We start from the raw sequence: 17,529 nt of genomic DNA, 5'->3' as shown, positions 1-17,529 counted from the left end.
TTTCAAACTCATGACCTTTCTAATTCATTTATTGAGGTCAGATATGTTGCAGAATCATATACCTAAACATGTAAATAATCCTGCTCAGTCCATATACTGTTACTTTTATATATGTTTGCAGGAATATTGGGTATTAGACAGTCAATTCGGAAAGAGCACAGATTTTAACAGGAGCATTCTCTTGACATTTACAAACATTTGTTTGATTGTTTCTCCAAACTTTGTTAGGTACTGAACTATTAAATTGATTTTGTGTGTGTGTGTGTGTGTGTGTGTGTGTGTGTGTGTGTGTGTGCTAATGTTTTTTTTTTAAATCAATGTGTGCTTCAGTTTCTCTCTTAACCTGGCTAGCACCCAAATAATGGATACAGACTGTATTATTTATTTAATATGCTTTAAGGCATAATACTGAGCAGTTATTACTCTATTCCTAACCCTGTAAGCTAGCCTGGCTTCCTCTTTTCTAAAAATCCACAAGATATTTGCATGTTATGGCTTTCTCTGCCTCAGATGCTCTCTCCTTACGTCTCCCGGACCTCTGCCTGTGGCTGAATCCCCACTTCCTCTCTCTATCTCTTCCTCCTCTGGCAGGCAGGAAGTTCAGCCCTATTCTCTACACTGTTCAGTGATTGGCTGTTAAGCTGCTTAATTGACGTATTGGGGACAATTAAGGAGCAATGTTTAGACAGGAGATTCTCAGAATTGGGATTGCAACCAAATATTGGGAGAGGGCACAGAAATCAACTTTTGAGTCTTTACACAGTGCACAATAATACTATGTCTACATTCATGATTTTATTGACAATCTAGATATTAAGATTTTGATGATATACAAATGAGTGTGCCTATTTTTATTCACTATGATACATTTATTTCTAATATAGATTCCAAATATATTTGAAATTCTGAAAAAGTCCCCTGCAGTCCTGCATTGTTTTAAGCATGCTCTTGGTTTGTATTCTTACATATAATCTTGTGATCCAGTTAGTCAGGTTTCAGTAATCCTATTACAATTTTAGAGTTTCATTGATCATACATAAATTCTTAGAAATTGAAACTTTACTTATTTGCCTGCCTTCTTCTCTGAGATAGCATATGTCATATTTTCAAAATTATCTGTGTCTGTGTGTAGGAGTTTATTACAGTAGTCTCATGAATAACTGGGATAGTTCTACACATAAATGTACTATACTTAGTCTGCCATTGCCAATGAAATTTTTCATTATTTACTTTTTTATTGTTTATTTATTTATTTAATTAATTGATTATATTCTTTCCCTTCCCCAAATCCTCTTCTTTATATATTGAAATGTATTTTATTTTGTTTTGGGGGGGGTTCCTTTTTTATTATTTTTCTTTTTTTACATATACATTTATATTATATACAATAAACTACTTCCAACAAAAAGAACCATGAAATAATCAGGAATTATATAAATGTTACATTAATAGTGTTTTGGCTATTTGTATTTGGCAGCCTTGAAGAGAACATCTTTCCTGTCTTGGTGCATCTAAAGTTCTGAACGTAAATCAATATCTCTCATATCTCATCTCTATCGACTTAAAACATCTATCTAGACCTAAAAACATCTTAATCCCTAAACAACTAAGCTTAATTGTAAACGTAAGCTATACGGTCTTCAACTCCATTGGAAACTTGAGAAGGAATAAAATTAATTACCTGAGTACACAGACAGTGCAGGATAGCAGCTTCCCAAATGAGACAGTGACAGAGACAGTTTGTTGCCTGAACAGTCACCCAAAACTCTCTATAATGTTGGAGCATCATCTTCAGCCTTCTGGGCCAATATATCTGACAGACATATTTGTGAGGCAGAAACTATTGAGGACTTGTTTACCCTGTCTTGAAAATTGAAAATCACTCTGTTGGAAGCTTTCAGAACCATTATAAGACCACAATCAACTGTGAAGTCTCATGAAATAAAATACTGAATGAAGGTTTAATAAAATACTCTTATTAAACATTTTTCTTCTTTTCAAACATTTATGTCTGATCTTTTTTCTCTACACATCATTAGGTATTGAACTAATGGTTCTATTTTGATCTATTTATTGAATTTTCACTGTGTCCATTGATGAATATACTGAACAAAACAAAGGCTGTAGTGAAAAAATTGTATACATAAAATTGAAAATGCAAAAAGAAAAACATTCATTTACATTTACTTTGAGACTAAAACCAGTTTCATTTTCTATTAATGGATGAAAAATCATAAAAGCATATTTATAATTCTATAAATTAAGCTCACATACTTTAGGTATATATACTTAAGAAATATTATGCAACTATGGTTGAACCATCTGTCCAAATTTCAGAATTATTCTTCCTCTATAGAATAAAATGCCTCTACTTCTGTGCATATTATATAACCTAAGATTGCATATCAAGAGTGGATGAGAAGTAACTGAACAGAGTAAATTAAGACAATTCTATCTACATTTCAGCTAGACAAAAAGATTTCCCCTTACTCTTAATGGGAGGAAAGGTACATACTATGATGTGTGGCATCTGCAAAGTTGTTGAATTACTAATGGTTTTGACGTTATTAATTTAAGCTGAATTTCCAAATGGTCACTAAATATCTGAAAATCAATATGACAGCTCAATGTCTAACAATATTTAGAGAAACATGATCAGACATAAATGTTTGTGAGGGTGGAAATGATGCTCCATTAAAATCTGTTTAACGTTCACTCAACATTCTATTTCATGAGCTTCTAGCGTTTTAATGGTCATTTAAAGTTTCATAACTTGTCCATTGAGGGGAGATGTGAGAAATTTTTCAAAATTAAGCATGTTTCCCCATGGGTGTTTCTAAGCCTAACTACTGTTATGTAGAAAATATGATTACCGAAAACTGTGCTCGAAACCAGTACGGGAAATTTCTGGGTTAGAAGAAAACTGAATTGTAGCCTTCTGAGCATTTCTAAAATGACTATAAGTTTAATATGTGATAGGACCACTGGGTACTGATTGCTGAATTGATTACAGCCTTTTTGCTACTCCAATTTCTTTATGTGCTATTTTAGCTCACAAATGTAAACCATAATTCCTACTTTGTTACACTGCTATGATCTGCATGAATCTTCCTGTGTAATTTTCACTAATCATTTTTATGCCCCCATCTGTGCAAAAGATGACTTGATATTATCAACTAGCCATCTGCACAATTATGGAAATCTGCACAGAGTGCATATATGAAGCAAGCCATACCCCTTCCTATTAAATGCAGATTTCAGCAAAAGACACACAGATTTCACCAAAAGTACGGCCTTTCCTATGTTGTTTAGATGCATGAAGTAACTACTGTTACACAACTGAGCCATACGATATCAGCATCAGACATAATGCTTCAAAGTGACAATGTGGAAGGAAGATTTTTTAAATTAATGCACATAGTAAGAAAATAAACTTAAAGCAGAGCTGTACTGAATTGATGGCTTTGCCTCACAACTTTCTCTTGGAAGACAAGACAATTTCTGCCATTTTACATTAATGACCTTTTCTCTGGCTTGCTTTCAATCCCCTAGGCACTTTATATATCTTCCCCATTAGATTAAGATGTTATCCCTTCAATAAATGAAAGAAACATTTTCAAGATGCCATCTAGCATTGTGATAACATTAAGAGATGATCTGTGATGGAGAGACTCTCCTCATTCTTTCCTGTCCCCCAAATCTTTTCTCATGAGTGCCCATGCATAATTCTATTTTCTGAATATTTTTGCACATTTCTGGTGTCTTTTGAGATATTTGAATACACTTGACAATATACATGACTTATTTTTTTTTCTAAATTTTGAATATGTTTTAGTCTGCATGACCTTCTTTAATGAATTTACTCAACAGGCTGCATAATTTAACAATCAGTCTGTGTGTTAAGTTGATTGTGCTGCATATTTGAATACGTAAGGTTTTATATTTTTTGATTGATATTCTTAAATGAGCCACACAAATGTGTCTGTATTGTCAAAGTATCTGAACCTTAGTACTGAAGGGTAATTATATTCTGTCTGCACAGTTATCTGTGTCCATGTGTGGACATGAGCAATTGCATAGGTATTGGAGTGTCCCTGTGCTCTAAGCTATATAAGGTAGAGATAAATCTCAAGAGAATATGTTAGACTTACATGTTTCCTTCGAATAGGATTGGTCAGTGATTTTTAAGGTTTGAAATCCCATACTTTTGTGAGGAAATTTACATTTTGGTGGTTGATTCCCCCCACCCCCCATCTCTGTGTGTGTGACTGATGCATTAAAAGATGTTAAAAAAAACCTTATTTGACAAAGATATGCTGATTTTTGTGTGGTAAGCCATTCAACTTCCATTTTTAAAGGGAGATATAAAAAGTCTCACTCTCTCTACCTTGGCAGCCAAGAGATGCCATCTTAGGCTTGTCACTTTTAAACATCTAAAGTATTTAGACTTCTCCAAACAAACATTCTTTTAAATATTTATTATTATTTTTGATCGATATGGATGTGGGGGAGGGCCTATGTGAGTAATGGTTCCTGTGGAAACCAAATGAATTAGATCTAGAGCTACAGTTGCAAGTGCTGGTGACGTATCACACATGGATGTCAGGAATCAAACTCAGGCTCTCCTCTGTAAGAGCTTTTTATGATCCTATCACTGAGGCATCACTCTAGCTCCTAAACAACTGTTTTAATATAAAAATCCAGTATAAGGTTTCATTTTTTTTTCTTACAATCCATAAGAAAGTAGTAAAAGAAAACTATGAATTTAGAAAGCAGAGACAGGAAGATGAATAGGTTAAAGTTACCTTTGCCGAGTTCCAAGATGGCGACGCCAATCTCGCACTGCACGGAGACCAGGGACCGGATTGGGAGCCACAGACTGCAAGAACTGGGGAGCACTAGTTGAGTGGGGTCCTGCACAGTGCAGACCACGGGTGGGCTTGGCCCCAGGCCAAACAACATTGCACGGAGGACCTGCTGGACTCTGGAACGAAACCTACCTGCGGACTGCAGCCGGCCTCGGTAGCCCAGGCGCACTGTGCGACAGTGGCACAACAGAGCCCCTGGCCTGGGGAAGTCTCAGGGAAACAAATGAATCTGTCCTCAGACAGCCCCACCCACCCCACCCCAGTCCACGGGGAGCCCCGGAGGCCCCGGTGAAGCCCACGGTACCCAGAAACTGCGTGCGCGGTCTGGGCGGTCCGGCTGGAGCTAGCTAGACTGATATAGGCAGGAACCTGTCACAGGGCACAGCGGTTAGGACCTGGACATTGGGGCAGATAAAGCCACAGTCCCCACAGCCTGGCAGGGACTCCCCATGCTTATAGAAGAAGCTGGGCTGCCCTGAGTGTCTGGAACGGAGTCTGAGTTGCGGCTGCGCAACCTAGACTGGTCCGCTCCCTAAACTGCCCCAGGCAGGAACCTGTCTGTGGACTACAGCGGACCGCCCGGACAATTGGACAGATAAAGCCATAGTCCCCACAGCCCGGCAGGAACTCCCCATGCTTGTGGGAGAAGCTGGGCTGCCCTGGGTGTCTGGAGGGGAAGCCAAGTTGCAGCTGCAGCTTAGTGGGACTGAGCAGCCACGGGTGCCCAATTTAGTCTGGTCCGCTCTCTAGACTGCTCCAGGCAGGAACCTGTCTGTGGACCACGGCAGACCCGGCCTGTACAATTGGACAAATTAAGCCACAGTCCCCATAGTCCAGCAGGGACTCCCCATGCTTGTGGGAGATGCTGGGATGTCCTGGGTGTCTGGAGGGGAGACTGAGTTGCCGCTGCAGTTTGGTGGGACTGAGCCAGCAAGGGTGTGCAATTTAGACTGGTCTGCTATCTAGACTGATCTGGGCAGGAATCTGTCTGTAGACCAGATCTGGGTCTGGTCAATTGGGCAGGTAAAGACACAGTCCCCATGGCCTGGCGGGGGCTTCTACACACTTGGGGAGTCTAGACTGCCCTCAGGGTCGGGACAGAAGATTAAGCAGTGGCTCCCAACACAGCTAGTCTGAATCCTCTCAGTAGCATGAACAGAGGCAACCCTACCTCTGTTGACCGAGTCAGGAGCTTAAGGTATAGAACAAAGTCTCCTGGAGCAGAAACCAGGTCCCCTGCCTGTTCCAGAGAAGAACTCCTTGATCCCGACAGGCAAGGGCACGTGAACTATAATCACTCATCAACTGCCCACTCACAATGACCAGTGAATAACACCAGAAGCTACCACACAACACCAGAGATAGCAAGATGACTAAAGGAACTCGTAGGAATGCAAACTAACATGTCGGGTCCCAGCCCACGGGAAAAATCGAATCAGGGTTCACCTGAAAGAGGGAATGGGGCTTGAAAATAGGATACAGAGACATTAGAAATAATGAATCAAGTCAGGAAATTTCTGGTCAAGAGTCACTTTGTTGCCAACTAGCAGAAACATATATAGAACAAGGTCAATAGGATCTATTCTAATCTCACTCACCCTAGCCCCCAGGCAAGAAAACAATAGCCTGAATTGCTCCCTGTAGAACTTCCTAGTTCTCTGAGTAGTTCCCTATAAGAACTTCCTTGATCCTCTGGGTGATTCCAAGTTCAGACTTCTCTACTTCTTTCAAAGATAAGTAGTCCAAAAATAGCCTAGAACACAAGACCTCCTGAGGTAAAGGTCAGCAACTCAAAGGTAACAGCATGCAGCCTAAGCACAGGATTTCTGACATGGCAGAATTTGGCATGGGTTCCCACACAAACAAACGGAAAACCAAAACAACTCGTCATCCCCAGATCCCAGCTATTTCAAAGAAAGTAATCCTGAGAAATCAAACACAATCGAAATACAAGAAAATGACCTCAAATCCTTAGTAATGAAGATGATAATAGAGGAAAGGAATAAAATCCATAATCAAATACAGGAAGACGCAGCCAAACAGGTGGAAGACACAAAAGAAGGCTATAGAGAGGCACTGGAAATTTTTCAGAAAAATTCAAACAACCAGATGAAGAAAATAAATAAAACAGTTCAAAATCTGAAGATGAAAATAGAAACAGTGATAGAAGCACAGACAGAAGAAAAATGAGAACGAGAGACCTTAGAGAAGAAAGTAAGCAACACAGAAGTGAGCTTCTCTAATAAAATCAAGAATCTTGGGATTAGAAGATACAATTGTGGAACTTGAAGCAACCATCAAAGACAATGCTAAATCTGAAAAATTCACCTGAAAGAGGGAGTGGGGATTGAAAGTAGGATACAGAGACACGAGAAATCACGAATCTAGTCAGGAAATTTCTGATCAAGAGTCACTTTGTTGCCGACTAGCAGAAACAAATATAGGGCAAGGTCAATAGGATCTATTCTAATCTCACTCACCCTAGCCCCCGGGAAAGAATACAATAGCCTAAATCGCTCTCTGTAGAACTTCCTAGTTCTCTGAGTGGTTCCTTGTAAGAACTTCCTAGATCTTCTGGGTGGTTCCAAGTTGAGACTTCCCTACTTTTTTCAGAGGTAAGTAGTCCAAGGATAGCCTGGAACACAAGACCTCCTGAGGCAAAGGTCAGCAACTCGAAGATCACAGCATATAGCCTAAGCATAGGATTTCTCACATGGCAGAATTTGGCACGGCTTCTTCCCAAAGCAAGTGAAGGACTTGTTTGAAAAAAAACTTTAAATCTCTGAAGAAAGAGATTGAACATGACATCAGATGATGGAAAGATCTCCCTTGTTCCTGGATCAGGGGAATTAACATAGTAAAAATGGTCATCTTACCAAAAGCAATTCAATGCAAGCCCTACCAAAGTACCTACAAAATATTTTTAAGACATTGAAAGATCAATTCTCAACTTCATATAGAAAAACAAAAAACCCAAAATAGCAAATACAATCCTATACAATAAAAGATCCTCTGGAGGAATTTCCATACTCGATCTCAAGCTGTACTATAGAGCAACAGTAATTAAAACAGCATGGTACTGGCAGAGCAATAGGCTGGTTGATCAATGGAATCGAATGGAAGACCCAGAAATGAACCCACACACATATGGTCACTTGATTTTTGACAAAGAAGCCAAATCTGTTCAATGGAAAAAGGATACATATTCAACAATGTTGCAGGCCTAACTGGATGTGAACATGTAGAAAAATGCAATTGGACCCATATTCGTCACTATGCACAAAACTCAAGTCCAAGTGGATTAAAGACCTCAACATAAAAACAGAGACATTAAATTGGTTAGAGGAAAAATGGTGAAGATCCTGGAACACATTAGCACAGGAGACAACTTCCTGAGCAGAACACCAACAACCCAGGACTTAAGGTCAACAATTAGCAAATCAGACGTCATGAGGCTGAGTAGCTTCTGTAAGGCAGGAGACACTGTCAACAGAACAAAGAGACAGCCTTCAGACTGGGAAAAGATCTTCACCAACTCTACATCTGACTAAGGTCTAATATCCAAAATATATAAAGAACTCAAGAACTTAAACACCACCAAACCAAATAACCCAATTGAGAAATGGGGCTCAAAACTAAACAGAGAATTCTCAACAGAGGAATATCGAACAGCTGAGAAACACTTAAAGAAATGTTCAATGTCTTTCATCATCAAAGAAATGCAAATCAAAATGACTCTGAGATTCCATCTTAAACCCATTAGAACGGCTAAGATAAAAAATTCAAGTTACAGTACATGCTGGCAAGGGTGTGGAGAAAGAGGAACATTCCTTCATTGCTGGTGGGAATGTCAACTTGTACAACCACTTTGGAAATCTATCTGGCACTTTCTCAGAAAGCTGGGAATAGAGCTTCCTCAAGACCCAGCTATTTCACTCCTTGGAATATACCCAGAAAATGCTCCACCACACAGAATGGGAGAATAAAAGTGATGGAATAATAATTGAGTTGTAATCATAATAAATTAATAAAATGAAAATTAAAAAGTTTTAGTGAAAGTTATCTTTGGCTCCAGAGAAAGTACTGTGCTTGTGTGACCTACAGCAGACCCTATCTCAACCAACCAAACAATATGGCTATTTATTCCTCAATCTGCCTTTCCTCTTTTTTTAATGGCTGAGTGAATGAATGAAATACTTGGTTTAGCAGGAACTACCTTTTAACTATTATTGGAGGCCAGTATCTTCTAGCAAACTAATTGTTTAAATATCTAAGCTTGGTTTTGCTTGTATGTTTCCCACCCCGCTGTATAGAGAAAACTCATTGGTTTTGTACTCACTACTCCCTTGCAGAGCTGACTTGACATGCAATGCATTAACTTCAGTTGAATAGACTAGAGGCTTTCCCCTGTAGCACTAAACTCTCTCTATAGTCTTGCACTTGATGTGCCTTTCAAGCTAAGTTTGTAAGACTGCCTTAATATGGTGTTCCTTAAATGCAGAGATTTATCCGATCACACTGCAATTTCCACAAATATCATGGCAAGTAGTTTTTGAGTTTGTCTAAGGAAGAGTGAGGCTCCAATCTCATTAATATACCCTCTGCCCTAAATACCTCAAAGTCTTGCTTCATAGTCAGATTATAATAATACAGACACTTCAAGCTCACCAAGGAGTGTACTTAAATAAATGAAAGCATATTCCTAGTGTTCTTGTCTTTCAGAATTACTCCCTCAAATGCTCATTCCTAAATATTATTCTTCACTTCCACAGGGAAAGATTTACTGATGTTATATTTATGTGGAATAGATTATTAGAAATTTATGTATTAGTATTGAATTTGAGTTATTACCAGCATAGAGCTTTAGAACTCATGAAATGTGGCCCCAAGGACTATGTGTTTTGAGGACAACATATTGTTATGGATCATCACTCTGATTCTTGTCCTCATTTTCATCACATCTCTCCTAATCTTTGAGTTATATGAAAACTCTAAGGGGCCTTCCAGCTTCTCACCGGGCAGTATTATTGGCACTTATGAAAATAGTGACTGATATTTTTCAAATAATTCTTCTGGAGCAGATTAATGAATCAACCACCACCCTCAGAAAGGACTTAGCGATGTCTATTATTAGTTATCCATCACCCTTAAAATAATTTTTAGATGCAGATTGTTAGTAAAGTTAACCAAAATTGTTTTCGCTAGTGTCTTTGATGTAGAAAATCTTAGAGAACAATTTGATCAGGAAACAAGAGCAATGGCAGCCCTACTGGTACGAGCTGATGTGCCTCCCTTGCTAATGTTGGGCTGGTGATCAAGGTGATGAATGATTTCTTGTACCTATTTTTGGCCTCAGATTCCTGATATGATTTAACTGAAAGGTATTAATAAATAGATGTGCATCATAGAATCAAGTTTTTTTTCCCTTCAGAGTAAAGTCTGTTGAGTGATCAATTGCCAACTCCATGTCCAACCTCAGTTTACTTTTCATGTTAGAGCTGGTTTCCCACACTACTGCAAAGAATCTCTTAAATATTTTTGTATAGCTCTTTATAATATAATCCGTTCCTTAGGCAACTCTTGGCATTAACATTTATTGGTAGCTCTGAAGTGATATTGCAAATGTTCTATTTATAACATTTGCCATTTCCATTTCAGAAGTTTCTTTTGTAAATTTCCAGCAATTCTAAGGTTATTACAGACTACAATAGCATTTTGGGTTATTGTGCTTCCAATTATAGTGGCTTTTAAAGTCATTATTGAAATGCTTAAATATTTATAAAATAACAGAATAATACAGCTGCCTTCTACAGGTTTGACAATTATCAGCCATTTACATAAATATTTTTAGGTGGAAGATTACATTGTCTTACAACCATTCACCCTCTCTAGGAGCAAGAGTCATGTATTTGGAATTTCTTCAATAAGGCATACTGTGTCTCTGTGCCATCTAGTAAGAATTCGGTCAAGTGACTTGACTCAACAAAGGGGAGTGATACAGAGAAAAGGAGGTTCCAGTTCATGTCTTTATCCTTTAGTGGCATCAGACACCCCAACTAGCTGGCTAACATCTTGATTCTCAGGACAGCTAAGATATAGAGCTCTGCCTACCAACTCTCAGAAATGATGTTAGTAATAATAGTCTTTTTGCCACAGTATTAGAAAAAGCTGCCCAGCCGTGTCCAGTTTTCATCACACAGACACAGCTATATCGTGGACATTGAGCCTATAATATGATGGCTGCTTTGAAAAACTTAAGTTTGGAGAAAATGAAAGATTGGTTAAACGAGAAAACTGAGTCATTATTTGTGTGCATATTAGTATGCACAGAATGCCAACTATGCTACATACCTGTGACATCACCCATGCCACTGTGTCATCCTAAGGAAAGAAGCAAATGATCTCCTCAAGAGACTCAGAGGAAGATTTGCAGAGTCAAATTATTACATTGTGCACACTTTGCACACACGGAATGTTAAAGGACTTCTTCAAGACTTCAGAGATTAGGCTGTATCTGAGAAATCCAAAATCAATAATAACACGTGCCCGTTTCTCTATTGTTTAGAACAAGACTACAATATCTCCTGAAGAAATGTGTATACATCAGTAAATTGAGTATGTGTAAAGCAAACCAGAAAAAGTTAAATATAAATATTAGAAAACTATAGAAGAACATTTTCTTTGTCCACAAATGTTATGATTGAGATCATTAAGAATCTTCACCGTAAACCTTATTATTTGAAGTCATGACTCAAACACTGAGACTTGCCTTGCAGAAACCCTCCCCCCGTCCCACAAAAGGCCTTAAAGTGTGTTTATATTAGTTATAGAGATAAGACAAAGAATATGTATCCGTGTTCTGCTTCTTAATTTTAATTAAATGAGTGTTTATGTCAGAAACTAAGAATTTATATTCTAATTGCTCATTGACCTAACTGAGTGATATAAAATTCTACCAGGGAAATATATGTACTTTTGGTACTATTGTATACCACTGGCTTCTAAATCTTATAATATATTCCAAAACATTTAAATAAACACTCAGAAGCAATCTGATTTGTATGTGGGACAGGAAGGCATTCTAGCTACACATATTATTTATTATAGTCTGAGCTAATTATATAATAAGAATGTCAATCATTTATTTCATCACTAAAGAAATCCAAATACACCCTCTAAAACCACATAATATCTGATTTACTTGTAGTGAACAGCTTCTGTTTTAAACTGTAAAGTTCTCTTTTGAACTTTAGATGGGTTAAACATAAGGAATTATGAAGAACTTCATATTTCATTTCCTTTTAAAGATATGTTATCTTGATACAATTTTATATTTGTTAGTAGGATAAAAACAGTACACATTCTGGTTTGAATACATTGGTTGGTTATTACTGACAAAAATATTAGGTACCATAGCACCATACTAGCTCTGGCTACATCAACTTCACTTTCTACATGGCAACATGCAAAGGTCAAATGCTGGACAACAACACACTTTAAAACATTTAGAAACAGAAGAAAGATGATGTTAGAGAAACCTTGGACTTACAGAAATACTGCTGGACTTCTGCACATCCTTTCTCTGGAGAGAAAGGGCACATTATCTCTATAACCAAATCTTTGTGAAAGAACAGGAGACATCTGCCTCTCTGCTATCCTAGAATATAAACAAACATCAACGAGTCCAGCTGTTGTTGGCCAAACATGACATTACATGAGAGTACCATACATGGTTAACTCGTGGTAAAACGAAGACATTGCTATTCTGTGCTCTGAGGATCTAGCACATCAATTAGAAGTGAAAATCTACTTCAAGCCACACCCCACAAAGAATGTTTCATTTAGAAAATCCATAAAAACCTGATGGTTCAAACAAAGTGACGCTGAAGTTAATGAGGATTTTGTTAGTTTATCAGATTACAGAAGGCTATATACAAGCTGAAACATTTAAAAATTAATTAGCATAAGTAAGTGAGCATTGAATAAGTACTGAGCCCTTATAATATGAAGATGAATTGGGCATCATCCTTGGTAACCAAGAACCGAACAATGATCATGAGGGTTGCGCTGTGGCAGAAACTTAAATTGTATCTTGCGTGAAGAGGAAATTTAGGTGGTAGTTAATACTACAAGCCCTGAAGAAAGACTGTCCTCTAGACTTCCATAGCAATGGTTAATGTGAGTTAAACTTAATGAGTCTTACTTTGTACTTAATAATGACCTGATACTGAGAGTTAGTCCATGAACAATCTTTAGGATAGCATATATCCTAATGGAAAGCAAACCATATTTTAGCTACTATTATGTGAAGTGCCAAATACAACAGTGGCAAAATGCTTTCACTTTTGGTGGTAACACATCTAACTTATTGTGCTTTCAAATTTTTCTTCACAGCACACTGAACTATGTAATATTGTCATACATGGGATATGTACATGTGGATTGAGAGAGTTTTTCTGTATACATAGGTTAGGTACACTGACTTATTTATAAAGATATACCCAGTTTTATTATGACTTAGAAAACAAAGAACATGCTCATTTTGTTTTTCCTGTGCATACATTATTGGAAAATGATCATACATAAAAAGTAAAATTCCAAGAAACATCATTGAATGAAATCATCTTGCAGTAGTTAAGATGGAATTAAAAAATCCTGTAAATTATGTTACAGTCAAAAGTCCTGTGAATTCCCACACTGTATCTACATTGATAAAGCACAATGTGCTTCTCACAGACTAGATTTTTCTTAAAAGGGAGATTTGCTTGTAAGCTATGATTAAATAACTTTGCACAAAGCCTACCCTGTAAGAAATTAAATTCTTTTAAACATTTTAGTGTGTGTGTGTGTGTGTGTGTGTGTGTGTGTGAGAGAGAGAGAGAGAGAGAGAGAGAGAGAGAGAGAGAAATGGAAAAGGTGCCAGTGTCAGTTCCCTTGGAGTTGATGGTTACAGAGGTTGTGAGCTGCTGCTTGACATGGGTCCTGGGATGCAAACGTTGGTCCTCAGGAACATCAGTGAGGAGCCATGCCTCAAGCATGCAGCTTGTTCTTTTGACATAAGAACGTTATCCTGATGGGAATAAAAAAGAGGACACAATGGTGGTAAGGAATTGATAGGGAGCATATCTGGGAAGAATCTATGGAAGGAATTTGAATGCAATCAAAGACGTTGTATGGAATTCTCAAAGGACTGAGTTTTAAAAAGGAGAAAAACAGGGATCTCCAAGTGATGGTATTCTTTTCTGTAAAAACTAGATAAGTAATATTATGAGGTCATTAAGGAGAACATAGCACAGAATTATAGAATAGAACAGACACACACCTATAGTAAACATTATAGAATAGATTTTATTTACTTATAGACATCATGTACAATGATTTTGGGAACATATGGGCAAAGAAGATAATAATAAAATTGACAATGATTTAGACTGCACCTCAGATATACCGTTTGACACACTCGGATTAAAAAACTTCCATCAGCAGTTGGTAACTGTACAGACTTCCACATAGTTCTCTAAAGGGCTGAATGTTTAAGGCAGTGATCGGAGTTGATCTCTCTAGATGAACTCAGAGCACAATTGACACAGGGTGAAGACAGCTGACTCCATAAAGAACTAAAGAAGCAGGAGGAAGAAGACTAGTACTTTGTCTTAAAAAGGTGCAAATGAACACATAGCTGTGTGTCCCTCTATGCAGAAGGATGGTGTTTGAAACCATTAAGATTGTTAAAGCTAAATACAGTCTACAAAACTTATACGTGGAAAAAAGCCACAGCAAATTCAGGTAAACAAAAACGTTCAGTAAGAAGGGAAGAAATCTTTGTTTATAAAGCTTGAAAAGCATCACAATAAATGTCCTACCTGGAAGTGCATTCATCAAAAACAAAGTACCAAAATAGCTTTTCTCCAGAAAGAAAACACAATGCAGCGTAAAGAATATGTCTGGTCCTTTAAGAGTTAGCCTCAGCAGCTGAAAGAAATAATAAGAAACCTCAGAAGTTTGAATGGGTTTTTATGTCTCTAGATCGACTTAGGAAATAGCTTTACAGAGGAAAATATCAAGAACTTTGAAAATATATCCTAAGAATGAGTTTGTTTAATTTAGCCATAGGTCTAGAGAAGTCAATGCTGTTCTTTGTAATAAGTTATCTTTGGGGTGGAATGACAATACAGTGGGCAAAGCGCCTTCTATGCAAGCATAAGGGCTTGACGTGGAATCACCAGATCCTATTAAAATATCAGGCATTGTATATTGTATGTAACCACAGAGAATCCACATTGAGATGGGAGGTGAAGGCAAAAGAACCCTTAGAAGTTTGCAACGCAGCTAGTCTAGTGCATGAAGACCAAGTTTCTAATAAGGTAAAATGCAAGACCTTCTGTCCTCTAGGTGCATGCTGAAGCTAGGACACACCTGGCAACCTCCTGCACTCACACAATGAATATTCACATAGATCCCCCTCTGTGTTCCTCCCCCTAATCTTCCTCTCCAACCCCTCTCCCTCCACTCCCTCTCTCTTACACACACAAACACACACACACACACACACACACACACACACACACACACACACGAGAGAGAGAGAGAGAGAGACAGAGACAGAGACAGAGACAGAGACAGAGACAGAGACAGAGATAGAGAGAGACTACATGCGTACACACACAAAGATAGTTTTTTAAATGATGGATGAATCAAAGCTTCATAACCTATTGAAGAGTAACAGCCAGTGCCTTTACAAAGGGAGTATCATGTTTGGAGCCTGGCTTTGTCTTTGAAAAAGACTTCTCCCAATTCGCATGAGGTGGTCCGTGTGTTATTTGTAGCTGAATACAAAAACAACACCAGCTTGCTGTTTTCACTATTTCTGAAGGCTTTCTTTTCCTGTTCACATCTTTCTACCTATATGATACAAGAAATGGGATGGGAAACAGGGGACATATTTTCATTTTGTTAAGAAAGCCCTCTGCTGAAAATTCCAAAGCGCTTTTGTATAATTGCTATCCAAGTGGAGACACCTATGAAGAGCTGTGAAGGTGCAGCATGGTTAGGGCCTGGGGTGAAGAATAAACACAGAATAGGCACTAGGGCTGTCTTTCTACAGGGCATGCTCTGCTCAATTTTTATGTTGCTGTCTGCATGCGGACTCTTTTGGTGTGCTGAAAGAAGATGGACACAGAGTACTGTTTGTGTTATGAAAAGGTCAAAGTGGCCCTGGCCATGGAACATGAAAGCATTGATAGATAGATGGTTTCTTTTGACTATGTAATACTTTGTGATATATATAGAGATGGGCTGCATCCCTCTCTGTCCTCTGAATTTAATCACATATAAAAAATGTAAGTCCACAGCACATAGAGCCTTTTAGTATTGAAAAATGAAGGACAGAAAAGATAAATGAATAAAGACCAGAGGGAAACCATTTACCATTATTTTAAGTTTTCAAAGCATTTGATGCAATATGTCCCTAAGCTATAAGAACATGACAGCTAAGATTTCAGGAACAGCACAGAAATAAATGTTCTGTCTGTATTTATTGGAGAGGAAACAAACAAACAAAAAAAAAAAAAAAGGATGAAAGGCAACAGTGTTGGGATTCATTTCAACAATGTTCAAACAATGTCATCATAAATCTTTCTCTCTCTCATTTATATTATCTTACTACAATTCTTATTTTCTGTTCTTTTATTATATCAATTTTTATTCAAACCAAGGACATATATGATTAGGCTTACTGTATATATAATTTATAATTTCAGAGGAGAAATAATATCATAAGGAAGCAACTTGGGCCATTATTATTTACAATATTATAACCCTGTTACACAGCAGCTAATTTGAAAGCAACTTTGGCCATCTGTCCTCAATTTCTTTGCCCATTCCATAGGGGTGAATGTGGGACTTGGAGAAGAAGAGGGAGGGATGCTGAGATCAGAATGTAGACTGAATAAATGCATTGATGGAAAAAAATCAGGGATGCTGAGATCAGGATGTAGACCGAATAAATGCATTGATGGAAAAAAATCACTATGACAAAAAGAATTATAATAATAACAAAAACACCAACTGTGACACGTAAATACTCTCTTCTGCTTTAGAGTTTGGCATAAGAAAACCCTCCATTGATATTGTTGAAACAATAAATCTAAGAATGGATAGTTCTCCCAGAGTTGGGGGTTATTAGGCTTCGAGCTGGTTCTGTCTGAGCAACATGTTCTGCTGTTTAGAATGCTAAGGAGACTGCACGCACAGGGGGCAGTGCATGGCTTCTTCCCCAGGAAAGGCCCTGAAAACAAACAAAATCTGAGCATAGTGCTCAGAGTCATGGGAAAAACCAAAAGTATTCAGATTGACCAAGGAGTGGGAAGTTATTTCCCATCTCAGTGTTTAGATGAGAGCTGTCAGGGAACAGAAAAGAAATGGTGGTTAAAATAGGAGTAGGCAAATTACAATGTCTTCCATGCAACAGTTTCTGGTCCTTTTGTGGGAGTATTACATTCTTTTCTTTCTGTGGTCACTACTAACAGCATCTCCTCCCCAGGATCTCAGGGCCAAACTCTGGATTTAATGTTTCAGCATTGCTACACATGCCTGAGATTTCACTGTGGCCTAGGTCCTTTTTAGAGCATGACACTGCATTTCAGCAACACTAAAGAAAGCC

General features: G+C 37.9%; 1 protein-coding gene across 1 annotated transcript in view; it reads right to left on the bottom strand.

Annotated features, from left to right (window-relative positions):
* LOC311605923 (uncharacterized protein) overlaps nucleotides 1–17,529 on the bottom strand; it is a gene marked incomplete at both ends in the record, with an annotated part of 273,889 nt that overhangs the window by 236,126 nt on the left and 20,234 nt on the right. The window contains 2 exons of the mRNA XM_084796759.1: nucleotides 4,806–4,888; nucleotides 5,001–5,192. Of these exons, the coding sequence (XP_084652885.1) occupies nucleotides 4,806–4,888; nucleotides 5,001–5,192 (275 nt within the window). The remainder of the gene's footprint in view (nucleotides 1–4,805; nucleotides 4,889–5,000; nucleotides 5,193–17,529) is intronic.

Source organism: Acomys minous (genome assembly GCF_964271855.1).
Source record: "Acomys minous genome assembly, chromosome: 9".
Lineage (NCBI taxonomy): Eukaryota > Metazoa > Chordata > Mammalia > Rodentia > Muridae > Acomys > Acomys minous.
The sequence above is the reverse complement of the archived record's forward strand: the minus strand, read 5'-3'. Positions and strand labels throughout refer to the sequence as shown.